This window comes from Sesamum indicum, linkage group LG1 (genome assembly GCF_026168435.1).
Source record: "Sesamum indicum cultivar Baizhima isolate 11 linkage group LG1, ASM2616843v1, whole genome shotgun sequence".
In the NCBI taxonomy this organism is placed as follows: Eukaryota; Viridiplantae; Streptophyta; class Magnoliopsida; order Lamiales; family Pedaliaceae; genus Sesamum; species Sesamum indicum.
The window spans coordinates 1,680,418-1,706,926 of record NC_142657.1 but is presented as its reverse complement, the minus strand read 5'-3'; the positions used below and the strand labels follow the sequence as shown (position 1 = coordinate 1,706,926).

Here is a 26,509-nt window from a genome sequence, read left to right as displayed (position 1 = left end):
ATAAATTAAAGAAAATATGGAGAAAAGGTTTGATAGAAGGTCAAAAAATTTAATATTTTATCTGTAGATAAATCATTTCACATTACAAGTCCAATGTAATGTTGGTACAGACTGAAATAGAGACATATGCTTGATGGTGGTGCCGATAGCAAAAGAAATGATTCTTTTTTTCTTTTTTAGGTTTGATTAGTAGTGTATTTTGTTTTGTTATGAAGTTGTACTTTTTGTGATTTTCTTATTTGAGTTGTTGAAGTTCAATTGGGTCAGATGATACTTTTTTATTTTCTCATTTAGTTTTTTTTAATCTTTTTAATGTTCTGCTGATTTTGTGGTTGTGTTGAAGTTTTTTATTTGCAAATTGAAGTTTATTTTCTGTTTTTTCGTTCTATTTAGGGGTTTCACACACCTGATATTGCAGAAAGTTCATAACATTTTTGTTTGATTTTGTCTTATAATATGAAGTTGTTTATTTACAAACTATGTATTGAATTTTTCTCCACTTTTTGGATTTTTTTTCCATTTTATTTATTTATTTTGTTTTCACTAAAAGGTTGGGAAACAAAGTACAAATGATTTTATACGTTAGGAATTTGTCTGCATTTAACACTTACAATTTTACTAAATTCAAAATAACCCTCAGGCGTGTGTACATACACGGACGGAATATTGTCATTATTTTTCAAAAAATGCAAAGTGCAACAAAATCAAAAGATTTGGAGAGAAAGTGCAAAAAAATAAAAAATAAAAAATGAGCCCATACATTGTGGTGTCTGCATTTTACTTTTTATTTTGATAAAGCAGCCAGTTATAAGATAATTTATAATCATAGAATTATGTGAGTACGTAGTTATATTTATTATAGTTTAATATAATATGAGGTTCATTGTTCATAAGCAGCTGCAAGTTTTAATGTCATCACAAGGCACAATAAGTTGGGTCGAAGTTTTTATTCTACATTTTATTATATATTTTTTATTTTATTTAACATTTCTTACAAAATTTTTCCTTATATGGGATATATGATGTAATATATATCTATTAAATAAAATAAAAAATATAATTAAATTTGAAATAGAAAATTTAATCATTTCACCCCACTAAATAGTTTTTTAATCCTAAAGTAGTAGTAAATAGTAATACATTTATACATAAACAAATCTGTTCGGCCTACCAAATTTACTTTCGGCCTACTCTGTTAGGGTTTGGAAGGAATATTGACGTCAGTAAAAAAAATTATATTATTTTTTTTATTTTTCTTTTATTTAATATTTTTATAGATATTTTTATAATTATAAAGAAATAAAAGTAATATATATATATACACATATATGAAGTGATATTAATATTATTACACTCTTTCTTGACAAGTACAAAATTATTACATAAGAATGTTTTTCAGACTACAGCAATCTTTGTTTTTTAAAATACATATTAGAATATAGTTTTAATCCAAAAAAATAGAAAGTGCGAGTGAAAAATAAGAGATAAAGAATAGAAAAAGAATTCATGAATTTAATTTTTTGTTTGAGATAAATTGTAAGTAAATGTATCATTGATCAGATGGACTGTGTGGCGTGTGTACGCTATCTCATTTCTTAATTATTTTTTTAACTAATAATGATAAATAAATTTCAACAATTAATTTTGATATATTGGATTACTTTTTGATTTACTTAATATAATTAATAATAATAATTTATATAGTTTAATATAAATATGTTGACGTACAATAAAATTTAAGTTGGTAATTTCAAATTCATAAGATGTCAATTTTAATACTTATTTCACCCAACCTGGGGCTTCAAAACAAAAGGGGAACACGTGACTTGGCAAGAGGAGCACGTGACACAGAGCGGCACGTGTTCGCACGTTCTTATATTATCATCTGGACAGGAGGAAGCATCCAAGCAATTGCAAAACCCTCTCAGATGTTGGCCACGTGGCATCGAGTAGCGTCACTTTAGGCTTTTTGACGTGACCAGAGCTTACGCGCAGTCACATGACTGGCTGACACACCCTCACGTGCCCTTTTGGACCCATTAATTTCCCTTAATATTTTTTATTATTACTAAAACCACCCTTCAAATTATCATTAATTGTTTAAGTCTCAAAGGTATCCCTAGGAATATACCCCATATATATATATATATATATATATAAAATGACGATTGGATTCTGGTCCATATATTTCAATATATGCAATTATTCGAGATAAAATCATATAGAGAACTAAAAATTACAAAAAAAATAATTACATTTGCATCCCATAATCTATAATTTAATTACACGTATCATCCCTATTATTTGAATAATTATATTTTACATCCTACCAGAATCCTCAACGACATTTACACAAAACACCCTTACCTTTTGAATCATACATACACTTTAAAAAAATATCGACTTCACTACAAAATTACTCCTATTTTTTTTTATTATAATTCTTTATTTTGATTAATTATACTCTCTATTGTTTTTTCTGCTCTTTTTTATTTTACCTAATTTATAGTTTTTATGTCAAATAATATATATAAATATATGGAGCAGTAAAAACCTTATCCACGTACTTGGCCATAGGGATTGCTGCCGTTCCGTCCACCACCCTCACTTTTACCTACTATTCACCAATCCCCAACTGCCACGTTTCTCCACATTTGTATTTCCGAGTTGTTGTTTGAAGCCCCACGGTAAGAATCAGAGCCACATGGCGGAATCTTAACCGCTCTGTCTAAATTATATCTACATTTATAACAATTACAACTCATAAATTGAACTAATGTTAAAAAAATTAAAAAAAAAATTTATAATTTAAGCCAAGGGTTAAAAAATTTCATTAATTTTAATATTTTGCATGATTAAATAAATAAGCCGTTAATTCTACTATTATTTTGTCTGAAAAAATTATTTGGGAACGGTCCCATAATCTTTCACGAACGAAGCTGAGGTATAATAATTACAAATAATTATATTTACATATAAATTATTTTTACCTCTTGCATAATTACAGAGACCGCAAATGATAAAATGACAATTTTAGTAGTGTATGTGTAATTTTTGAAAACGTAAAAATAATTTTTATAAATAATATTATTTTTGATAAGTGTATCTGTAATTGTTTAAATTGATTATAATTAATTAAGAAGCGTATGTATAATCCTCCCAAATAATTATTATTTTTGTACTTATATAGCTAGCACACAAAATTAAACAAATATTTGTAAGTCAAATTATTTATCGATCATACACTAAAAAATATTATTTCATTTTCGCTTTAATTTTGTCATTGTATAATATAGGTGTAGGTGATGGTGATAATACGTACGTACGTCCCATGGTCTAGCTTGTAAGCAAATATTACATGATTACCATGTGGTACTTGAAGCTATAATTGTTGTACAACGAATTAATCATGACTGCCATGATACAATTTCGAAATAGTAATAAAATTGAGAAATTTTGATACGTCTAATCCCACAAATCTCGTAAAATAGAGAAATAAATGTGTCGAATTTTTTAAAATTTTAAGAAAATTTCATAAAGCTAACTGTATTCAATTTTTCTAATTTTGAGATCATTTTCAAAATTTCATAAAATAGAGGATCGAATGAGCTGAACTTCCTATTTTTATTATGTGTCGAGATGGATAGTATATAAAAAAAATAGGGTAATTGGGAATTCTTGGACAATTATATAAGTGGAGTGTTGGTGGTGTTATATATAATTGAGCTAACAACTGATTTGAACATTTCAACCTATTTGATCGGTTCATTTGGGAAGTTAGGTTGTGATCGGACATGGAATATCCGACATTCCTACAATTTTGGGTAGTTTTTACTTCCTTATTTTTTCCTTCAAATTTTTTAACTTCCTAAATTGCCCTCAAATTAATTAATTAAATTTAAGTTAAATATTACATAATGAAATCATCACTTCTTAATTTAGTAATGAGCAATGTGGTTCATATGACTTTACGAAATACAAGGGGTTTTTTCGTCGAATTAAATTTTTATTTTTATTTTGAGAAATTGCAACATTGAAAATTTAATTATTATTATTATTAATAATAATAATAATTACAAAACTAGCTGTATAGTTCAAATATTGGGTTAGTAGATGCTTTCTTGATTCATAAACCATGCACCATTGATATGTCCAACTTCCTCAAATCACTAACATCTATGTATGGTCGGTCCCATTGCACTTTTCGCAGTGAATCCCATTCCCACCTCTCATCTCAAAAAGGGTGTAGTGGGGGTGGGATGACCTACTTCTTAAGTAAAGACCATTCCAAATCATCTCCTACATCACACCTCACGTGTGGTCCACCAATCATAGCACCCCATGACCAAAAATCTCTCGTTGCTGTCTACTCTACACAAACCAAGGGCATTCTTGTCATTTCTGTTACACAACAAAAAATTTTACCCTATTTCCATGGCCCATCTGAAAACTAACCAAATCTTCACATGTTTTCCAAGCCATAACTCCTCCTCGTCAAAGTCCAAATTTTTAGCATGGCAAAAAAAGTCGAGATCAAAGGGCATTTTGATCATTTCATGCGTTACGCCTTTTTATTGCCATATTAAAAACAACCAAATCTTCACCTCTTTTTCAAGCCATAATTTTTCCTCGTCAAAATCCAAATTTATAGCTGTCTGCCTGTCCCCTTCTAACGCAAATAAACCCCCTCTCCTCACTTCTCTCCCCCCACAACTTCACTCTTCCTCCTTCAACTCTCTCTCTCTCTCTCACCCAAATCACACACACACACACTATACTCCATTTCTCCGACACTCGTTCCTCTTCTTCAATTCACATCCCATTTTTTGTGTGTTACTGTGTGTTGCGTTGATCAAGAAAATTATAATTCCAAAATGGAAACCACCAATGCGGACTACTTCTACAGCGCCCAATCCACAGCGGAGAAACGGCCCTCCGACGGGAAAAATGGCGACCATTTCATCATTGAAGACCTCCTCGACTTCCCTACCGACGACAACTTGGTGTCGGCCGTCGACACCGGCCTCATGGCCGTGTCCTCCACCGACTCCTCCACCGTCACTGCGGTCGACACCTCATGCAATTCCTCCTTCTCCGCCGTCAGCACGGCTGAGCCGCATTTCCACCCTGCCGACATCGGCGGGCCCCGTTGCTCCGTCGGTGCCAACTTCTCCAGTGAACTCTGTGTCCCGGTACGTAATTTCAACGGACACTTGCATCATTCATGCAACATGAAATTATATCTTTTATGAGCGATTAGAAAAGATTAATTAACTTTTGACGAAATTAAGCAATAAAAATCTAATAATTGTAGTTAATTACACTCTTCTTCTGTAACCTTATGAAAATGAAAACAGACAGCCCATTTCACTTTCTTGGGAGAAAAACCCAATAAAAATACACACAGAAAAGAAGGCTGCTAAAGAAAAAGTGTATGTTGCAATTCTTTTTTTTTTTTGTTTTGAGTAAATTAATGATTTTGAACATGATGTTTACAGTACGATGATTTGGCTGAGCTAGAATGGCTGTCGAATTTCGTGGATGAATCATTTTCCAGTGAAGATCTGCAGAAGCTGCAGCTGATACAAGGAATGAAGGCCCGAACCGACGAAGCTTCGGCCGATTACCAATATCAATTCCAGCCCGAAACCACCCATCCGGGTCCCTTGCTTCCACCGGAGACGCCGGTCCCCGCCAAGGCCCGCAGCAAGCGCTCACGCACCGCTCCAGGGAACTGGACATCACGCCTTCTCGTGGTGTCCCCAACGCCACCCGCCATGTCATCATCGTCGGAATCTGACGTCACCGCGGTGAAGAAGGCGGCCAAGCCGGGTGTGCAGAAGAAACGGGAAGGGCCCGAGACTGCATCCCCTGGTGGGGAGGGGCGGAAGTGCCTCCATTGCGCCACCGACAAGACGCCGCAGTGGCGGACAGGGCCCATGGGCCCGAAGACCCTGTGCAATGCGTGTGGCGTGAGGTACAAATCAGGACGGCTTGTGCCCGAATACCGGCCCGCAGCGAGCCCGACGTTTGTCCTGACGAAGCATTCCAACTCACATAGGAAAGTTCTTGAGCTGAGAAGGCAGAAGGAAATGCTACGAGCCCAGCAGCAGCAGCAGCAACAATTCCTGCACCACCATCACCACCACCACCATCAGGCCGTGATGTTTGATGTATCAAACGGCGATGATTACTTGATTCATCAACATATCGGGCCCGATTTTAGGCAGCTGATTTAGGCATGCAGCTAGCTAGCTAGTGACAAGGCATTATTGATGGAGATGTTTAGAGAATTTTTCCTAATTAATTTTTAATTTTTTTTACAGAATTAATTTATCTTAATTAGGAACATTAATTCCTAACTCATTGAGTTTTCGCATTATTTTTGTTGGACGATTTTCAGGATAATTAAAAGAAAAAAGAATTAGGGAAGAAGGAAAAATAGAAGATTTATAGGAACATTTGTTAGCTAGCTAGTGTCCTTTATTACAGTTTATTTAATTTTTTTTGGGGCAAATTATTGAACTAAATTTTGATTTGTCCTTGAAACAATTTTACGATTAATTTGCATGCATTTATTTCAAATATATATGTATGATGGGGTGTGTGTCGGTAGCAATTGCATGCATCTATTCTTTATATTTTCATACACTCTATATGTACATTCATTTCTCAAAAATAATATCACGTAGTAAGTCTTTTTTACTATATTTTGTATTAATTTGATTTAGTTTCCGTAAACGAATATAATATTTGAAATTGAAATTAGAGAAAATAATAATATATAAAAAAAAGGACCAACATAAAATTAAATAATTTTATAAGTAATTTAACTAGAGAATCCTCTTCTTTATTAGAAAAACAATTTTTATATTAAAATATTTGAAAATGTACTTAATTTATATATTATTATTATTACTATATATATTAGCGAATATATTTATATATGTAATAAAAATATTTAATAAATTAGGTGGTGAATTTCAAGTCCACAGTCATAAAAATGAGGGATAATTATACTTTTTTGAGATTTTCGTCCAACATATAAATTTTTTCGTTAGTTAAAAATTAGATATTTAATCTTAATTAATTTATTGCGAATCAAATATTAGTGCAACATGCATGCATGGATCTAATTAATTCAATTGTACCACTAAATGCTCTCAATATTGCTCCTCCAAAAATAAAGAAAGACACACTGCACATCAACTAATTACACAATAAACAAATTGTTCTTCTAACTTTTTATTTTCAATTTTATATTTTTTAGAAGATTAATTCAATTTAATTCCAACACAAAGAGGAGAACAATTTCTTGATTTTTTCAATATATATATTATAAAAAAATTATAATTTACAATTGAATTGTATGTCATCAATTCTATTATCGTGCAGTCAAATTTCTCCAAATATTTAAATTTTACCAAGAAAAGAGAACCAATGTATGAATTTTTCTAAGTTGAACAAATTAAGTTTGAGAAATTAATAGTACTCTTTTTTTTTTTTAAAACAAAATATTTTAAATTATTATTATTTATTTATTTATTAATTAGTACAGTGGTATATATGTAATAATGTTTGGTAAGAAAGAGGTATATATATAGTAGTGTAGTGTTGTGTAAGATCCCAGACATGGTACTGATCCATAGGCCTACGCTACTACCTATCTACTTTAATTAATTAACAGAATCTTAATCTCTCTTTTTTTTTTTTTAAATATTTAATAATTCTGCTGAAGCAAACAAGTAGTACAGTATTGTCCTCTGCACCATTAATTATTTAAGTAATTAATCTTTTATAATAATTGAAGCAAATGGTGCGTAATTAATGATAAATTATTCGTAATTATATCAAATCTCAGGATAGGTAATTTTAATTTACTCTATTATTATTATCATAATATGTTTAAATTATTTTAAAATAAAATTTAAAATATTACATATTACGAGCTTATAAATTCCTTTAACAGTAAGGATCGCAATAAATTAAATACTTTATTGATGATCATATTAATTTAAAAAATTACGATATGTAATATCTTATAACCTTTTTCTGATCTTATTTCTTTTAATTACCTCAAGAATTATACAATGGATGGATTTATAAAATTTATTCCATCTACTATTATATGTGGCAAACACACGCAATATTTATTTTATTTAAAAAAAAAATATATTTGTGACGTGTATATGTTGAATAGATTATAAAATAGAATAGAATTTGCAATAAAAAATTTGATCTGCTCGTGGGGCGCAACCCATGGTATTAGTGTAGTTGGTAGGGTAAAATACAATTTACCCCCTATATTAATAGAAAAGTGCAAAAAAACTTGTTGAAAAAATGAAGTGCAATTTACCTTCTTGTGATTTAAAAAATGATGCAAGTTATCTCTCTCTGCAAATTGACGGGGGAGGTAAATTGCATTTTGTTTTTTTATAGGGACTTTTTTATTAATACAGGAGATAAATTGTATATAATCCGTAGTTGCCACCCATTTTTAATTTATTTATTTTAAAAAGAAAAAGAAAAAAAGATTGATTGGTTGATGAAGAATCATTATTTAAATTCAGTGTATAATAATAATGTATATATAACGAGGTATTATGTATGTATCTTCAACGCCACTCCATCACTTTGACCTAAATACTTCTCAAATCCCCAACTGCCCATTGCTGCTTTCTAAATGCCTTTTGAATAATTTAATGGGTAAATTATGATAAGATGGCTTTTTTTAAATTTATTATGATTATAAATATATTTTTAAAAAATATATATATATATAAATGGTAAGTTGAATGGTAATGGGGTTCCACTCCATGCATGGATGGGGATATTTCCATGTTCTTTGTAAAGTGTTTGTCTCCAAGTCTCCACCACCTTCCTGACAAATTCAGCTGCATTTCCTTTTTATATTCCCCTCGGAGGAGAAATAAAAAAAAAAAAAAAAAGAATGACGAGACTTAGTTATCATAGTTAAAAATAAAAAAAAATTATAAATACAGTAATAAATATTAGATTCATGCACTGTCAAATCATGATCAGCCATTAAAAAAAAAATAAAAAATCATGATCAGTCATGAAATCAAGACCGTTTTGTGCTTAGGCCTTGATCGTCATCTCATGGCGTACTATTTTAATTTTGGGTTGATTGTGTTGACATCTCTAAATTGTTTCAAATATATAATAGAGAACTAAATTGTAATTTTGAAAGGATAAATTTATATCGACACCCTCTGAAGATAAGCTTAATTTTCTTTACAAAATTATAGTATACTCTTTGAACGGGTGTTAGTGCAATGCACTTAGAGGATTTTTCGATAAAGTTTCACGATTGAATGATATGCATTTATAATTACAATTACAACCTCAAAGAATGTTAGTACAGTGCACTTAGAGAATTTATTATGTAAAAATGTGGCTACAAAACGTATTTTTTGAAATAATTATCCGTATAATTTTTGTTAACTTGATGGGAGATGGAATACATTCATCAGATACTTTTAATTGAGGAAACGTTTCATCAGATAATTGATACCATAGTTTTGAAGCCCGACTGTGGAATTTAAACTCAAAACTTTATGGTCATGGGGTCTTAATTTCGTTAACTAAACTAAGAGCCATTGGCATGTCGGCAGTGGGCAGACTCTATAGCAACAGAAATGTCAATGGAAGCCATGAATAAACTGGAGAAGTGGACTTTGAGAATGGAAGAGAAGTTCAACTGGAAGATGCATAACCCAAAGTTAAATCCAGGAATATTTGCTTATACAAAATTGACAAGAGTTTTTGATGCTGGAGAATGTAAATGGAAACTGATGTGATAAGAAACCATGACCATCAAATCAAGCTTCTTCTTCGAGCTTTAGCATTTCATCTCTTATCGAGGTACGCTGAGACCTAGTTCTGAAATAAGAAGGGAAACCACGCATAAGGAATAATGCCACGTAAAATTGTGTATCAGGAGACGTAAAGCTAGAATCACCCAGACACAAAGGTAAGAACTGATTGAGAGAGACAAAAATCATCGACCGTATCATCTTTGCAATATTACACATTCCAACAACATACAAAAGAGTAACTAATAACTAACAGCATCTTGTTTCCGTCAAAAGTAAAAATGTGGCGATTTACTGAGACTGAGCAACTCTAAATACATAGCAGAAGGTATATGTTTGTGAACTTTGATTTGCATGCAGAGTTCTGTCGTTTTTGCGTTGCCCGAACAATAAAGAATTGCAAAATCTCAACCTTCAAGACGGCGTCCATATGAATAACAGTTAACAATAAGTGATAGATAGGAGATGGAGATCCTATTGTGATGCAGAAAATTCCGTTGCAACCTTCTTATATCTAAAAGCCTTAAGGAAAATAAGTTTCTCATTTCTTCCCAATACTCTACATATGATCGAGAAACCGGACAAGACCATGAAGAAACAAGACAAATCTAACAAAAGGAACTATGAAACAAAAATAACATTCAAACACAACCAACCAGCATACAGGAAAACTAAGGGTACGTTATCCATTTAGGGAAAAAAACATAAACTCTTACTTAATACATGAGTGCCGCAGATGTAGACACATGGTGCCTAACTAATCAGGTGGTAGGCTGGTGGCAGCAAATCCCTTCTCCAATTGTAACAAAAGAATGAGAAAAAGACTCATAAAAAGGCCAGGAATATGAAAAGTTCTGATGGAAAGTACAAGTGACTGACTCTATAACGTACAAGAAGGTCCCCAAAATAAAATGAACAGGATTATCACGGTATGAATTAGAAGCTGCAATGATTCATCAGGTCCTATCTAAATTGTTTACGAAATTAAAGGTCAAAATATTGTGAGGGAGACGATTAGGTATGTTTGATGTTATTGAGCAACCCCGCAGGCAAAAATATAATTGGTCTAGGTGAGAGAATACAAGGAAATCCTTCTCACAAGTTTCCAAAAGCTATTACTGCAGCAAAATACTTGAATGCAGCTTTAGATACCACTAAGGATAACGTAATTTACAAGCCCATGAATGCTGCCATAGAGTCGGTACTTGAAAATTTGAACTAATTGTGACTTCTACAACATAAGATGCTAAAACATTCCAATGCCTTAAACAAAGAAGTTGCCTAGATCTGATCCTAAACTTGCAAAATTTCTACTTAAATATGTAATTCCCCTTGCACTTGACGCCAATAACTTTATATTCCTTTTTAACTGAAAATGGTTATCAAACTTAATATCTTTTACTACATCCTCTGGCAATTCAGATAACCAAGGGAATGCGCATTCGAGAAAGAGTTTTTTTGGCTCTTATTAAAAGTAAAATATAACTCCGATACATATACGCGTATTCATTAATAATGTTTTGAAATACCAAGTCTTGTAGCTCAATGTTTGCTCACTGGTCTTAAATTCTGTCACTCCCAATACCAAACTACGACATTCAGTTTGAAATGAGGGCATAAAATACAGACATCTTGACTCCAATTAAGATCAATTGGTTGGCAGCCAGTAAATTCAAAAAGTTTGATCCTAAATTCATGACATAGTCCATTCCCCAGTAATGTTCCTAAACTTTTATTAACTTAAGCTAATCTGCAAACCAAATATCTGAACAGCTAACATGAACACCCCTACGTAATGCCCAAACTGCATAGGAAATGAATATGGCACATGAGAACAACGAAAGATGCACACAACAGAAGTAACAATTAAAATAAAGAAAGAAAAGATGGCATAAAGAAAAATAAAGAAACTCTGTTAGGATATGAAAGAACAAAGAAGTATCCTTACAGAAAAATTACAAAATCTATCAAACTCCAGGGTTCGCACTGCAGAGCATACCCTGAGACAAAGACCTGCAGCCCGTGGTGTCTGCACCTAGACAAGAAGTGAGCCTCGCCGAGGACACTGCAGTGTGGAGTGGCAATAGAGACTGGAGGGCAACCATTTGAGGCAATGGCCTGAAATGCACACATTCAAACACAAAAAATTAACACAGCCACTTAAAATGGCCTTCAACTTAGCTTTGGTATTTAATGAAATCAATCTAGAAAGCATAAAACTGAATCTCGATCCAATTATTTAAACAGGCCACTTAAAGAAACCTCTTAGGGATTTTCTGAGAAACCAAGCTGCAAAAAGATTATAAAGCAACCAAATTCCCAACGAGTGCCAAGAAAATGAAACCTTGAACCAAGAACTGAGTAACGAACATGATGAAGGTAACTTCGGGTAATTCAAAGCAAACCCATTTGAAAAAGAAGCTCATAAAGTAGAAATAACTTACAAAAATCAAATCTTGACTTAAGATTTTAAATGGTTATAGAATTCTAGGGTTTGAAGAGAGCACCTTGAGAAAAGGGTCGATGAGGAGTGTATTGATTGAACAGTAAAGGCGGGTCTGCTGGATGGCTTCGTAAAGGTGGTTTTGAGAAGGTTGGTTGCTGGTCTTGAGATTGCTCTGTAACGAGACGCCATTATCGCCGAACGGTAGCACAAGAATTGGCGGATTTCTTTGCTAGTCTTATTGGAGCGTTGGTCAGACACAGAAGTAGTGAACCGAGGGTTTTGAAGAGGTATTAGGAGCTGCAGCGTGGTAGTACGTGGTGCTTGATATATTGTACGCCAATATTTTTGATATAATATTTCTGTTCATTCAGTAGCAAGATTGGTTTTGAGTCTGAGGAACTGGTTAATCTTTTTGCAGTTGAACGATCAAATATTATAAAATAAATAAATAATTTTCTATATTAAAAAATATATTATAAATAATAATAAAATATATAAATTAATACATCATATTTAAAAAAAATAAAATAAATTACAACGTAACTCTTTTAAAATTTATTATAATTATAAATACTCGATCATTTCTTAACAAATTCTAAATATATTTATGAAATTACAAATACTCTAGCAAAAAAATTAATATATAGTGTTATAAACCACCATTTGTAAGTGAAATATATACATTTTTTTAAATATATTAGTATAGATAATAATGCAAATACATGACGTTTTAGAGTAGAGATGGATTTTGGGGGGGGGGGGGGGGGAGGAAAAAGAAAAAGAAAACAGGAAATTGAACACTGATTTAGAACATCAAGAACTGCTCTTTTTCCAGCTTTGCAAGAGATCAAGTTCAGTATGATAAAGGGAAAAGATCTTCCATGGCTGTGTTGGTAATGTTACAATAAGAGTAGAAATTCATAGCAAGGTCCTATACATTAGGAGGAGCTACAGAGAACTGAAGAATTATAGCAATCAGTCTCCAAGCTATATCTATGAAAGAACAGAGCCAGCATCGTCAAAGCAGCCGCAACTTCCCAGTCACTGAATCCACAGCTGATTTATTTCCTGTTCCGCCACAAAAACTTGTGGTTCATGCAGAATACATACGTCTCACAAATAGGGAAGCAATGATATATATACACACATCTTCAAAAGAATGTTCAGCAAGGTGACAGTTAAAGCATTTAGTATAATAGACATAGGTTATCATGCTATCACAGTGAAAATTTTCTACTTCTGCAGAATGTCGTTGCGTCCAGAAGGTTGAGAGAAAACCCGTATGTTGAGTTATACTTTCATAGTCAGTGATTAATCCATCACCATGAATGCAGAACAAAAGATGCAGATAAAATCGGGCAAATGTGATAAATAAGAAATAACAAAAGATTGGATGAGGAACACACCAGGTCCAATTGCAAGAACTGTTTTAGAACCAGCAGAAACCTGCAGAAATCAGGTAAAAAAAATTGTTTAGAAGTCCCCATAATTATGTATAAAAGTACAAGAAGAGGGATTCCGGGGTTTAATAATCTGATAACGCAAGAATTGAATAACACCTGAGTTCTCCCAGCATCGGCAACTGTGAAAGTTGGAAGGCCGATGCTCTCCGCAGTATCCTTCAGCTTATTCCTGATATAATCACAAAAGTATATTAGGTCATATATGAGCATATAAAAGCAGATTCGGCTATGGAGGATATACATATTTCCAGCGAAAAGGTCACCTGCTTACATTTCTTGCTGATTCTTGCATGTAACAACTATTTTTGGTTGCCCGCAAAGTTCCCATTGCCTCAGAAGAGACCGGTGGCTGCATTTAGGTATTTCTTAAATGAAGTCAGCAGATGGAGAAGCTCATAAAACTATCATAAGGAAGATGGTCCAATGAGATAAATCCAACCAGTGAAAAGCTAAAACTCTTCCCTGACATCTAAGGAAACAGGTTAAGGAGTTTTAATTTGTTAACTATAAGTAAAGATAACAAATGTAAAGGGGACTGAGAAATACGTGAGTGCACTAAATTCTAGATTACTTTAGCCATCAAATTTGCCCCAAAAAAACAAGAAAGGTAATTCAATCTTTGATGCATCCATCTAATGATTGTTGTGGGGCCATCTTGGTAGGAAAATCAACTCTCAAATTCCTAACCACTTTGCATGAAGAAACCCTATTCTCCACCCTTCTTAAGATAGTTCAATGATCCCAACAAAAAGACTGATAAAACAATAACATCATTCACATAATTACGAGGATTAACAAAGCTATTTACCACACATGTCTAGTGTTTAGACGAGATGATAAATGGAACGTAAAACAGAAACCAGGGAATGGAGTGGAAAGGTTGGAACGACAGAAGCTGGAGGAGTTCAAAAAGGCACCAATTAATATACTAACAGAGTAAGGGAAGAATATTTCAAAGAGCTGACCAAACTAACAAAGATACAAAAATTATAGGGATGGTGAAATGCATCAAATAGGCAATCATAACAAAATATCACACAGTAATTAGGTTAAAATTAGACCTGTACATAATTTCTGAATATATGCCAGTGGCAGCATCTGCAGAGTAAGCAATATAATCATATTTCATCAAGACGTAAAATTATACATTCCTAAATAAATAGGGTAACTATAAAACCATTGACTATCAGAAACATCTTACGAGCACATTGAGAAGCGATCTTTCCACATCCCATCTTCAGGTCTTGCCTAACTACTAAAACCTGTCAAACAAGTTCAGCTTTCAGTCAGCACACTCGTCATTAGTAACATATCATCCTTCAAGTAGACTGCCGTTTATGCACGAAATAGGCTCACATTTAGAGAAAAAACACTAAAGACATCAACTTTAGGAGATATGCTTAATTGTCTAATTCTATGATAGTAATACAGACTTTTAATAATAACATGGAAAAAATTCTCAAAGTTAATTGTAATTAAAAAAATGTTTATGTAAATTCTTTATTTACACTCAAAAAGCAGAACAACAAGAAATAGCATTCATAAAAAACCCAAGCAACCTATAATTTATAATTTACTGTCTCATTGCCAGATTACCTCAGCCACCTCGAGATCTTATACCAAAAGAAATTTCAGCATCACCAATTATATCAAGAGTTTAAACCATTTTCTACATAAAAGGCCTTCATCTTTGTAGTACCATTTCACCAACCCATGAAATCCTCAAAAACCCCAATGACAAAAGATGAAAACTACGAATAACTTCGAACTATAACACCACGAAATAGAAAAAATTCCATTCAATTCTTTATTTGAAGAAAAAGTGAGTATTTCATGGATAAGAGGACACCATTTTCAGCTCTTCATCACCGTTGGTGAACATAATTCTTGGTTGCTGATGATTTCTGCCAAGCACCGAGCCGCCAACTTTCTTCCCACCAGAAGTCTTGGCGGGCTTGGATAAGTCCAACAAAAACCCAAATATGAACCCGATAATTAGGCCCGGAATGAAGTTCTCTGGCTTGAAACTCACTCCCAACCATTCTCTTTCCTGTTTCTGCACCTGTTTTTTTTTTAATTGAAGATTTTTTTATCAAACTCAACACTTTACAAAAATACAAAAAGTTAAAAGAAAAAGAACCTTTTTGGAGGTTGAGGAAGCGTTCCTAAAAGTACCCATCGTGTGTTGGTGGATTTGATAGTTTTGAAGATATGAAGATGGAGAAGGTAGGAGGAGTGACTAGCAACGGCATAGTTGCAGGATAAAACGGGCAGGAGGAGATGAATACGCCGCCGTTTTGACGATGCTTCGACTTTTGCACATCACCCCGACATTATTAAGGTTAATGAATATTTGGGCCTAAAGTCCACTAGGAAAGAAACGAGCTTGTAGTATTTTAAGAATGTAATAGGAGTTTTTTTATTTTAGTACAAAGAGAATGGGGGTTCGATAGTAGATCGAGTTTAAACCAAGATCCTCTTCTTTTAAGAGAAAATGATGCAAACTCAAGGAGTCGGTATATAATTAGAGTTTCAAGGTGCATTTCTTTAGTTACTAAGAAATTAAAGTCCCAGAGAACAACTATTTTTAAATAATTAAATTTGAATAAAACCTTTTTCACCAATTCTACTACAGTATGCCTTGAACTGAACATGAAATCTCTGATTATAATTCTAGTCTAATCACCAGTCTACAAGATATATCCATATTGCCAGTGATGCATCAATAATCAAATAAAAAAGATCATATTTTAAATAGACGATGGGCACAAAGAGAATAGAGGACAAGATGAGATGTGCAGTTTGCTTCAGTGTAAGCTTCCGCCGTGTTAGCCTCTTCGTTTATAGCCAAAAAAATATGAATCTTTACCACCGCAGGTTGAAATCTTGTGTTCTATTTTCTAATGTCTTTCCATTTCTCTTTGCCACTAAAATCTACTCCAACTTTTGTAACTGTAATTCAATCAACTGCCAATTAGTTATTTTTTCTGCTTTAGTAAAAGACACCTTTGAGCAATCAAGTTTCTGGAGGGATTGAAATAAGATTGCATTTGCCATACGCTGAAAGAAAATTCACTGGTAAGAAGCAAATCTGAAAACATTAACTGTAGATGAGTGAACAGGTGCGGATGGAATGCAGGACTTCGTGAAATGTCTGCTGAGTATTCATGAAACTGTACTCCAATAGCGAAGAGATTGCTCTGACAAAACATATATTCATTGTCAAATACTGTGAAATTGCATCATAAAAGGACCCTGATTGTCAATAGATAAGGAAGCCTAGTTACTAATTGAACATCTCATACACACCATAGCAGGTCCAAATCCACCACTAGCTTTCTTGGGATAAATCTTCAAGGCAGTTGATCAGCTGAACTGAGAAATCCCTGCCAAAAATATGAGGTCATATTTCTGATGTTTGATTAAATAGAAGCACCAGTTTTAACCAATCACCTTTACCAAAATGCAATATGCTAAACATAATTCGCTGAATTAGATCAAAAGAAGTCACGGGATGTGCGCAAGCATATAGTTACCTAAGTCCTAAGAATAATAGAGTCTATATAAGCAGCCTGTGGTTTAGATATAAGGAGTACTGAAACGGAACTATGCATCAATGCCAGGCCTAATAAATAGAGGATATCTATTGATGGTAGGGGTGATAGTACAAGGTATCCAGTCCACATGTCAGACTCATGCTGGAACTAGAGCCAGCGAGTTGGATATTGTTAATAGAGATAAGATAATATTGGGCAAAATCTAATTGGAACCAACAAAAAGTTCCACTGCCCAATGATGATCCAACTAAAAGAAGACAGCAATCTAAAATCCAAAGCGAATTTGAATGAATATTAGAATTAGAGATTTGTTCACCAGAAACTTTGAATGAAACAAATAGCATAAAAAAGTGTTACAGTTGATATTGCCCATTTTGGATTCCCTCCAATACACCCACTTCCCACCCCTAATAGATGGCAATAGTGTAAAATAGTTAGATGGCTTCAGAGCTGGATAGACATTGGGTCTGCTTCAAGCCACACCAAAAGGCTACCCGAAAAATTTTCTTGATACAATACTAACTCAAACCATTAGGTGCACAAACTTTTAAGTTCGATACTAGAGAATAAGATCAATATAGTATCCACCTAAATTAGAAAATCAGAAAACTTTGTGATTGGAGGGTATGGAAGCATTACTATAAATGAATGTAGATGTCCAAACAATCTAAAAATTATATAGCCTACATCGTGAAACTATGATCTAAGCAGGCAGATACTGTGACCGGCATTTGTTCAAACTTTCAGGATTAGGAGAATTCTTGTATTATTTTCTGAATTTTCATATCCTTTATTATATCACTGACAGAAGACTGTTTAAAGACATTAAAGACGCTTCTATTCCACTTTGGATAGCTACAAAACCAACATACTCAAGAATGCGCAACACAATAGGCAGGAAAATATGTAAACAACTAACGAACCTAACAGGCAACTCAGAGCTCACATAGTCAAAGAATTCTTATCCTTTTACCACATCATTTAGGATACAACGGTGCATAATATAAATAATTAACCTTGTATCTTTCCATATACGAAATAGATTAAACTAACACCAAAACAAATATATGAATAATCAAGCAAGACAAATCTTTACAGATAATTACTCTAAATTGAAGTTCTGAATAGATTCATACCAAGTGCAACGATACTAGCACACTCAACATGCTACTTAATAATAGTGGCATTCTCATAACATCAGAGACCGATACTGACTCACCTAAAGAAATCACCTTCCTTACTACTGCTGATTCTGCGGCGCATTGGGCGGAGGTGGCATTCCAGGCCTTGGTGGACCAAACATCTGAACTTGTCCACCTGGTGGTGGAGGCGGCATTCCCGGTCTTGGTGGCTGCTGGCCAGGTGGAGGACCTCCAGGCATTCCCGGTCTTGGTGGCCCAGGCGGTGGTGGCCCCCTCATCATCTGAGGAGGGGGCGCCATAGGGGGCCTCTGTCCAAACTGAGGTGGAGGCGCAAACCCACCTGGTGGCTGTACACCGGGCCTGAACTGTGGCGGAGGAGGCATCGGCATTCCAGGCCTTGGCGGAAACCCTCCCGGCGGGGGAGCCACAGCCGGAGGTCTAACCACCTGAGGCTGCGGAGGATAAGACATAGGCGGAACTGATATCTGAGGAGGCCTAGAGATCTGGGGTTGCATCATACCCGGCGCGGGCCCACCGACACCGCGGACAGGCCCAGCGAGTCCAGGCTGGGCCTGGGTGAGCGGCCCAGTAACGACACCACGGCCCGCAGCTCGGCCGATTCCGGGCCCAGGAATTGCGTTAGCGGAAGTGGTTTTGAGACGAGAGTCGTCGGGGGGAGGAGGGCCTTCGACGGTGAGCGAGATAACTTCTTCGCCCCTGAGGAGGACGAGGCCTAGTGTGCGGCGGTCTTCGCGCTCTTCCTTGGAACCTTTCGTCGGGGGTAATTTGCGGAACTCTTCGCAGTCACCAAGGACGAGGTTCATGTGTCGGTCGAACGCCATGAATTTTCCGATGAGTTGACGGCCATCTTGGATAGTCACCCGCATTCGGTAGTTAATGTACTGCAGCATCTTGGAACTCTTAGACATCGACATTTTCGCAAGATCAAAAATTGCAACCTCTTTCTCTCTCTAGGGTTTTGAGTTTTTGAGAGGAAGGGGGAAGGGAGTGAGAAAGGGGCAGTAGGGTTTTATGAAATTGCAGGATTTCACATTTTCTATATAAAATAAAAGAAATAGAAACGCGTCTTTAGTGAACCTCCAGACCTTTTAATTATCCCATTCAAGAATCGCTTATCACAAAATAGCGACTCTAAGGTGGAAATTTTACCCTCGCATTTCGAACAAATTTTGAAACCCTCCATTAACAAGCTCTTCCGAGCTCTACATTTACTCTCTCTCTCTCTGCCCTGCAAAACCCTGGGAGAATATTCCGGCGATATGCCCGGCGTGACGTCAGATTCCGGAGAATTGAACTCTCTCTCCGTCGTTCCGCACACCCTCGATACACAAAAACCAAGAGTTTACCCTCTACGGCTCCACCGCGTCACCCGTCCACTTGCCCGCCTCTCCATCTCCTGGGCGCGTGGAAACACGCTCCGCGTGTCTCTCCTGCAAACCGATGACGCTGCTTCTGAGCAGACTCCTGGTGGAGAAGTGGTGGAAGTGAAGCTCGGCAGTGCTGATGCAGGAGAAATCCCCGAAGCGCAGTGGCGGAGAATTGCATATGGCTCAGTCGCCCCCTTTGCGCTTCTTCAAAGCAGAAAGAATTCAATGGATGCGTTGCACTATGAAAAAGATTGGTACTTGATTCTAGTTGCCTTTGTTTTATGTTAATGCTGATTCGGAAGTTGATTAATTTTCAAAAATATGGTTTGTTATTTGCCAATAGCGTTCTGTATATTAGCGGGAGAACCATTTGAGAAAGAAATAAACTTGTTGAATAATAGGTGGGAACATGTAATGGAGTACAGCAAGGAAATAAATTCTCTTCTTGGTAATACGAAGTCATCTGTTCCTCCAACCATTGAAGACCCAAAGACAGTACTTAAGGTAAATCTTGGTTTTTGTTTTTTTATTGCCATCTGATTTTTAGGATTCCTTAATTACTTGATGATTACATATAAAATCAGAAAGTTGAGGAGCCAACCTCTTTAAAAGCTGCCTGGGAGCTGATGGAATTGTTTTATGCCGACAAGCAATCTCAGACTTGGATCCCTGAACGCCTTCTTGATTGGTTAGCTGTATGAACTTTCAAATTTAAACCTTTCTCCCTTCATTTTGTATTCTTCTTTTGCCCATGGAAAATAATATTGCGTGTTTTCTTCTACAGGATTTTGATTGTCTGTTCTCTGGAACTCAGCCAACTGTACATGCCAAACTTGTGTCTTTCCAGAATAAACTTGTTACCATACAGGTCTTTACCTTGATGCCTTTGTAGTGTGATTCTGTGATGTGGGACTACGATTAAATTTCTCTTTCACCTACTGGTATCTATTCCTTGGCTTTTTGTGTTTTACATGGACTATATCTGATCCCACCATCCACTGTGGATGATATGGCAGCTTGAAATCACATTCCAAGTCGTAGGGTTAAAATTAGTAGTACTTCCACGCACTGAAAATAATGCACCGCCTTTAAATTTTATTCTGCAAAGTTTTTCTTGATTTCAGCTTTAGTTGAAAGTAGTTTTAGGCTTAACACTTGATATATGCATTTCATATTTCGATGGCTTTTTGGGATCTAAGAGTATGTAAATTAACTTATCTCTGATTATGTACGCTAGAATGTTAGTAGAAACCATGTCAAAGAGAATTTACTTTTGTTAATGATCATGTGGAGATAGATACCACTTAGTTCTTCTTTGGCAGAATCTTGATCAGCTGCTGTGAGTAAGTTATTGGACCCTTTTATTTCATTTCTTTTACTTTCTCTCTCAGGCAGTTGAGAATCATCCAGAATATTGGGAAATTATGTCATCAGCTTTAGCAGTTGGCTGGCTTGATGTTGTTGTAAGTCCTGTTTCATTAAACAACTTTCTTAAATTTTAAGGTAATTAGCCAAGGTGTATGCTCTATATTGAACATATTACTTGCAGGTAAAACTATTGCGCTTGCATGGATCTTATCTGTTTGATCAGCTAGGAAGTCGTGAGGTTAGTAAGCACTTCAATAAGTTTGAAATGGGTTTTTATGATAATATGTGTGTGTTTTTCATTGTTATATCATGTGCTATAATTAAACTTTTCCGGAGAATGAGTTCGTCAGTTACATTTATTCGTTACATATGGCATGCACCACATCCAAAAGAAACTCTGCTTGTCATTTGTTTCAACATATAATGATTTACTAATCACACATCTCTGATGAAGAATAACATCTGAATCTTTTTCTATGTGAACACAGATAGAAAATGGACTTGTAGAAGCAGTTGCTCTTCTTATATCAGAGATGCCGCGTCTGCGCCCTGATATGCCCACAGAAAAAATAGGAGAATGCTACAGCACTAAACCTGAGTTCATGAAGGTAATTTAGAGCCTTGGGCACTTTGTATCTATTGAAGACTAATCTGTGCTATTCTTGATATATTTTATTTATCAGGCATGGGAGAAGTGGCGAGCTAAAATTACGAAGTTGGACTGCAGCGCATTCTGGCTTCAATGTGATCACCAGCAGACTAGAGTTGGACTTAAAAATATGCTTCAAGTCATGCTGGGAAATGCTAGCGTTCTCTCCAATGTAACATACCACTGGATAGAGCTCTATATTTCCCACTTTTTGTACGTCAGGCCTTTCACTGTGGTCAGTGTGACTTTTATGATTTGGTTTCTGTAATCATGAATACTTCTGACCTAGCCTGCAATGCATAGTTAGAGAGTAACAAATGAAAGGGAAGTGTAAAGCATGCAAGTTAGATCTTCTTCAATTGGTGTGCTCATTCAAAATAATTGTGCTTTGACAGGGATTGGAAAGCATGTATAGCCTGGCTCAGAAATGCATGCATTTAAAACCAATTTCCTATCGCCATAAACTGATGGGACTTATAATTGGGATTCTAGAAGAAAATACAGAGGTAAGAATCTGAACTATTAGCATTATTTAATTGCTGGCCTCTCCCTCAGCCAGAAATGACAAGTCTTTTGATGAATAAGGTTGTTCTAGCGGAATGCTCAAGATCATTTGGCCCCTGGTAAGAGAACTCCTTTTTCCTTTTGGTTTCCAGATGTGGTTCAAATGTCTTTCACATGAAAAGGTTGTGAAATTTGTGTAAACACCTTTGATTAATTATATGATTGGATGGTGGTTGTTTTCTATAATTGAGGGAAAGATGCATTTTTTCTTGTAACCTGCTAATTGGCGAGTGAATCAATAAAATAAAGAGAATGGAGACCCGAAATAACATAATTGGTATCACATGTAAGAATCTTTATCTTTTTTTTTTATCTTTGAACAGGATGACAACCCATGCTATAGAGCTGATGGCAGCTGGGAGCACTCAAGCAGAAACACTTTTGCATGAAGAGCAGTCTAAAATTGGAGGGATCTGTATAGAGGAGCTCCATCGACTTACTTATGCCCAAATTCTATCCTCTCATGCCTTGACATGGAATGTAGGTTGTCATTTTCTGGAGTTGATGTTTTTCCCTCTTAGCATTTGGTTTCCTCAACTACTAAGTATTTAGTACAGGTTTAGTTTTTAATATGTGAATTTGGATTTTGGATGATGAATACTCTTTGGACATGTAGATTTTGATTCTTGTTGCTCTTGCATTAACATTAGCATTTTAGTGCTCTAGGTTGATGGTGGAAATTCTATATAGAAATTGCCTTGGTGCATTGAAGTAGACTGGAGAAAGTTCATTAATATTTGAGTAGATTAACATCAATAAGTATGTCTATGCAAGAGTTTAAAAAGCATGGGTATGCGCCTGAAGTTGCTCTCAGTTTTGGGCTTGGAAGTGTCAAATTTATCATGCATGCAAGCTTGCCCTTTCACCTATAATGTTTCCTGTGCATGCTATTCTTGCGTTAATGCTGGTCACACCTCTGGTGTTCTTGATGTGGTAAATCTTGAAATCTCTGGGAACTTATGTTTCTGCAGATGATTAAAACCTAATCCAAATTTTATTTAATGCTATTTGACTAGCTTGTTGCTATGTGATACCTATATTCCAAGAACCAAATATTGCATTCTTACAGAAGAAGATATTGTAGAATTGTGCAGTCATCAACAAATTACAGTGTGTCTTTCTGACTTTTTGTTGATTCTACTTAGTCAGCCAGTGGGATTCAATTTGACCTTTCAGCTACTCTATACCGCTTTCTTCCTAATATACCATCTAATTCTGATTACTTTGGTCCTTCAGATTGCACCTATTTATTTGACATCATGCATGAAGCAAGGACTGGGCTTGTTAGAGAATCTATTGTACAAGCAGCCTGTACAACATCATCTGGTGTTACTAAAGGTGATTGAGCTGCTTCTTGGTCTGAGTCTTGTTTACTCTATTTGCATCAACACTAACATTGATTGTTTGAAGTAGTGACACCTGCATTTATTAATTTGATCTTAGTCATATGTTGGTCTTTTAAGCAGAGCATGGAGATTTGCCGTCTCAATGGACTTGACTATGTTAGTTACAACATGATGAAGGTACGTTTTAAAGAAATTCAGTACTTTGTTCTGTGATTATGGCTAATGTGCTCAATTTACTTGAATGGTGTCTCATAAATAATTGATTAACTTTTATTGATCTGCTTCTCATTACTTTCTTTGTCATCAGTCTTGAAATTGATAATTTATGGTTGTAAAATTAATTCGGTCCCGATTTTCCATCTTTGAGCAGATTGCTGGAGTTCATTACTGGAAACATGGCAAGAAAGGTTCAGCTGTCTTCTGGCTTCAGCAAGCTCGAGATGAAGTTCGCTTAAACCGAATTGCCAAGCATTTATTTGATTTTGTTGGAAAATCAGTTTCTGATGAAAGTTTCAAGGTAATTATTGCTCTAAACTTGTATTTTCCAAGATAGGTGGATCTTTAATGTGAAGGTCAACTTGTTTCTGGTAATGATGAAAAACGTGACTCAGCATGCATATTAATCATACTGTGACTGGAGTGCACAAGGTGTCATTAGAAGATGAGGCATCAATGTGTAGAGACTCCTATGCCTGGCATAAATTCTTGGATACTGATCTTTCGCATTATCAACAGCAAGAACCTTTCTGCTGTTACAGCTGAGATGGTAGTATGAATTACATGTTGTCGTCCAATTTTGCTGCATAAATTTGTGCAGCATATGATTTCTACATCCAACATCTGGAAGTCCTTGCTATATAAATGAATAAAAAATTATTGTTTTTTCCTTATATGTACCATTCCCATGATTTTCTTTAAATATCTTTTTCCTTCCCTCCACAGCAATGGGAAGGAATGATTGAATTGTTGGGGACTGAATCAAAAACTGCTGGCGGGCTTGAGTTCTTGAAAAAGTATGTTTCCGAAATTAAAAAGTTCTATAGAGGCCGAGCTAGAGCTGTTTGCACTATTTGTCTAAGATTCATTTATGTTTCTCAGGTATAGGGATTTCAGGCGATCCCTTCAGCAAGTTCAGGAGGGAATCACCACTGATGCTGCTAGGAAAGCTGCAGAAGCACTTATATCAGTATGTTTGATGCATCTCTACAGAGATCTTAACATTAAATAGACTGCTTTTCCGCAAGCAATATGTGTCGCTGACTATGATGCCTATTTCAAGAGTTACATAATCTGTAGTTCTTCGTGAAGGATGTTATGCAATCACGCATTGGTCTGACTTGCTCATTATTGTGATCTCCTGGTTATCTGCAAATTGAAGAGAACATGTTTTGTTTTTGATGATGTCAATCTGAGATTTGCAATTTTATTATTTTTGCAGCTGATGAGAAACCCTTCGACACCTCAGCAGTTTTGGCTACCTCTCTTATACGACTCAGTAAGTCATTCTTCCCTTGTTAAATACTACACGTTATTGCGACATGACAGAAGTAATCCTTTGTGACCCTGCATGTCCATTTCCAAAGTAACTAAATCCAATTTGTGGTGTTAACCTGAACTTCTGTCAGCCAACAGTTAAACTAAATCCTTGTCCACCCCACCCCACCCCACCCCACCTGCGTGTATGTGGAATGTGGGATATGTGTGTTAAATCTTGCGGTAAATAACATCTTCACATGCTTGAGTAGTTGATTTTGTTAGCTCTTTATGCTTCTCACTCTTAATTGTTTTCCCCCATTTCATTAAGGGTTTTATAGCACACTTGCATGATTTGTCAGCACTTTTTACCCCTTGCAGCTGAAATTGCTGAACTGGCAGGAGGGTCCCTTGCTTAACGTTTCACAGACTAACCTTTTGTTGAATAAATTGCAAGAGTTATCATTGGCAAGATTGCTGCCAGGATTTGTGGATGCTGGCTTGCCACCTGAGGCCTTGCAATCTGTCAGACTGGCTCTTGCCACTAACTTAGGACGTGCTATCCTTGAAGAGTAATTTTCTTACATTATACATTGAATGTACCTGGAGCCATATAAATGTGTATAATTTTGGCAGTTCTCCTCGTGTCTAGGGCTCGGCCAGTACCTATTTAGACACTCTTTATCCCTGCTTGTTTGTCGTTTGTCGTTTGTTAACAGAGCCCTTGCCCGTTTGTTCCCCATTTATGTTTTTAACTTTGGTCGATACATTTGGACATTCCATATTGTAGATTCACGGATAGAGGTATACTGGGTTCCTGCCTGTTGAAATGAACAGTTATATGCACTTGGAAATTACAGCAGTAACATATCATATAACTGCACAGTTATATAAGGTGGACGTGACCACCCTTGATAGTTCTGGCCAATTTTAGCTAGGGGTGGCGGATGAGTCGAGCCGGCATGCGAGCTCGCGAGCCAGTTCGATTTGAGCTCGACTCTTCGAGCTCGAGCTCAGATATGGCTGTTCATCAGCTCGCGTATTTCTTTTTATTTTTTTATATATTTTTATTTTTGAATTTTTTATATATTTAATTTTATATTTAATATTTGATCAATTTTATAATCAAAATTGACCATATATTATAATTATTAATCAATATTATACATTTTATTTTGGATAATAATAAATTATGGTATTTTTATTTATACATTTAATCTTTATACAAAAATAAATTAATCAACAACTTAGTAAATTATAATATTTTTTATAATTAA

At 35.3% G+C, this 26,509-nt stretch overlaps 5 protein-coding genes across 14 annotated transcripts; 2 read left to right on the top strand and 3 right to left on the bottom strand.

The window, feature by feature from the left end:
- Nucleotides 1-4,617: 4,617 nt before the first annotated feature.
- GATA9 (GATA transcription factor 9) lies at nucleotides 4,618-6,364 on the top strand. The gene is made up of 2 exons (XM_011093705.3): nucleotides 4,618-5,192; nucleotides 5,499-6,364. The coding sequence occupies exons 1-2, from the start codon at nucleotides 4,875-4,877 to the stop codon at nucleotides 6,237-6,239; spliced, it is 1,059 nt and encodes a 352-aa protein (XP_011092007.1). The 5' UTR covers nucleotides 4,618-4,874; the 3' UTR covers nucleotides 6,240-6,364.
- Nucleotides 6,365-9,705: 3,341 nt separating this feature from the next.
- LOC105172146 (protein NONRESPONDING TO OXYLIPINS 2, mitochondrial) lies at nucleotides 9,706-12,572 on the bottom strand. Of its 4 annotated transcripts, none has more exons than XR_848636.3 (4): nucleotides 12,344-12,571; nucleotides 11,785-11,954; nucleotides 10,553-10,626; nucleotides 9,706-9,903 (listed from the first exon to the last, which is right to left on the bottom strand). XR_848636.3 is itself a non-coding variant. In XM_088877496.1 (4 exons), the coding sequence occupies exons 1-3, from the start codon at nucleotides 12,469-12,471 to the stop codon at nucleotides 10,598-10,600; spliced, it is 276 nt and encodes a 91-aa protein (XP_088733622.1). In that variant the 5' UTR covers nucleotides 12,472-12,572; the 3' UTR covers nucleotides 9,706-9,903; nucleotides 10,553-10,597. The 4 variants fall into 4 exon arrangements, 3 of the variants coding, with proteins under 3 accessions (XP_088733622.1, XP_011091832.1, XP_011091928.1); XM_088877496.1 differs by having other exon boundaries at nucleotides 11,836-11,954; nucleotides 12,344-12,572; XM_011093530.3 differs by lacking the exon at nucleotides 10,553-10,626 and having other exon boundaries at nucleotides 12,344-12,566.
- A 514-nt stretch (nucleotides 12,573-13,086) lies between these two features.
- On the bottom strand, nucleotides 13,087-16,746 carry LOC105171952 (Peptidyl-tRNA hydrolase II (PTH2) family protein). Of its 5 annotated transcripts, none has more exons than XM_011093429.3 (8): nucleotides 15,886-16,746; nucleotides 15,595-15,807; nucleotides 14,947-15,007; nucleotides 14,807-14,843; nucleotides 14,017-14,094; nucleotides 13,842-13,914; nucleotides 13,689-13,728; nucleotides 13,087-13,367 (listed from the first exon to the last, which is right to left on the bottom strand). In XM_011093429.3, exons 1-8 carry the CDS (start codon nucleotides 15,922-15,924, stop codon nucleotides 13,324-13,326), a joined length of 585 nt encoding a protein of 194 aa, XP_011091731.1. In that variant the 5' UTR covers nucleotides 15,925-16,746; the 3' UTR covers nucleotides 13,087-13,323. The 5 variants fall into 5 exon arrangements, 3 of the variants coding, with proteins under 3 accessions (XP_011091731.1, XP_011091577.1, XP_011091661.1); XM_011093275.3 differs by having other exon boundaries at nucleotides 13,087-13,350; XM_011093359.3 differs by having other exon boundaries at nucleotides 13,087-13,350; nucleotides 15,595-15,801.
- Nucleotides 16,747-16,887: 141 nt separating this feature from the next.
- Nucleotides 16,888-19,490, bottom strand: LOC105171833 (uncharacterized). Of its 3 annotated transcripts, none has more exons than XR_016063755.1 (3): nucleotides 18,518-19,490; nucleotides 17,055-17,131; nucleotides 16,888-16,945 (listed from the first exon to the last, which is right to left on the bottom strand). XR_016063755.1 is itself a non-coding variant. In XM_011093112.3 (2 exons), exon 1 carries the CDS (start codon nucleotides 19,377-19,379, stop codon nucleotides 18,543-18,545), a length of 837 nt encoding a protein of 278 aa, XP_011091414.2. In that variant the 5' UTR covers nucleotides 19,380-19,489; the 3' UTR covers nucleotides 16,888-17,131; nucleotides 18,522-18,542. The 3 variants fall into 3 exon arrangements, 1 of the variants encoding a protein (XP_011091414.2); XR_848620.3 differs by having other exon boundaries at nucleotides 18,522-19,489; XM_011093112.3 differs by having other exon boundaries at nucleotides 16,888-17,131; nucleotides 18,522-19,489.
- A 123-nt stretch (nucleotides 19,491-19,613) lies between these two features.
- On the top strand, nucleotides 19,614-26,089 carry LOC105171749 (nuclear pore complex Nup85-like protein). The gene is made up of 18 exons (XM_011093000.3): nucleotides 19,614-20,086; nucleotides 20,234-20,336; nucleotides 20,417-20,527; nucleotides 20,617-20,700; nucleotides 21,224-21,295; nucleotides 21,382-21,438; nucleotides 21,689-21,808; nucleotides 21,884-22,084; nucleotides 22,245-22,355; nucleotides 22,435-22,472; nucleotides 22,737-22,893; nucleotides 23,650-23,751; nucleotides 23,880-23,936; nucleotides 24,130-24,276; nucleotides 24,702-24,772; nucleotides 24,858-24,945; nucleotides 25,198-25,254; nucleotides 25,614-26,089. The coding sequence occupies exons 1-18, from the start codon at nucleotides 19,725-19,727 to the stop codon at nucleotides 25,806-25,808; spliced, it is 2,133 nt and encodes a 710-aa protein (XP_011091302.2). The 5' UTR covers nucleotides 19,614-19,724; the 3' UTR covers nucleotides 25,809-26,089.
- The last annotated feature ends 420 nt before the right edge of the window (nucleotides 26,090-26,509 follow it).

What these genes read in the sequence shown, in the direction of transcription:
- GATA9 (XM_011093705.3), top strand. Translation starts at nt 4,875, where the DNA reads ATGGAAACCACCAATGCGGACTACTTCTACAGCGCCCAATCCACAGCG. An exon ending in CCAGTGAACTCTGTGTCCCG is followed by an intron (nt 5,193 to 5,498) that starts GTACGTAATTTC and finishes TGATGTTTACAG; the next exon opens with TACGATGATTTGGCTGAGCT.
- LOC105172146 (XM_011093530.3), bottom strand. Translation starts at nt 12,471, where the DNA reads ATGGCGTCTCGTTACAGAGCAATCTCAAGACCAGCAACCAACCTTCTC. An exon ending in TCATCGACCCTTTTCTCAAG is followed by an intron (nt 11,955 to 12,343) that starts GTGCTCTCTTCA and finishes TGTGCATTTCAG; the next exon opens with GCCATTGCCTCAAATGGTTG.
- LOC105171952 (XM_011093275.3), bottom strand. Translation starts at nt 15,924, where the DNA reads ATGGGTACTTTTAGGAACGCTTCCTCAACCTCCAAAAAG. An exon ending in CTTCCTCAACCTCCAAAAAG is followed by an intron (nt 15,808 to 15,885) that starts GTTCTTTTTCTT and finishes AAAAAAAAACAG; the next exon opens with GTGCAGAAACAGGAAAGAGA. An exon ending in TGCAAGAATCAGCAAGAAAT is followed by an intron (nt 13,915 to 14,016) that starts GTAAGCAGGTGA and finishes TGATTATATCAG; the next exon opens with GAATAAGCTGAAGGATACTG.
- LOC105171833 (XM_011093112.3), bottom strand. Translation starts at nt 19,379, where the DNA reads ATGTCGATGTCTAAGAGTTCCAAGATGCTGCAGTACATTAACTACCGA.
- LOC105171749 (XM_011093000.3), top strand. Translation starts at nt 19,725, where the DNA reads ATGCCCGGCGTGACGTCAGATTCCGGAGAATTGAACTCTCTCTCCGTC. An exon ending in TCAAGATCATTTGGCCCCTG is followed by an intron (nt 22,473 to 22,736) that starts GTAAGAGAACTC and finishes ATCTTTGAACAG; the next exon opens with GATGACAACCCATGCTATAG. An exon ending in CTCATGCCTTGACATGGAAT is followed by an intron (nt 22,894 to 23,649) that starts GTAGGTTGTCAT and finishes TTGGTCCTTCAG; the next exon opens with ATTGCACCTATTTATTTGAC.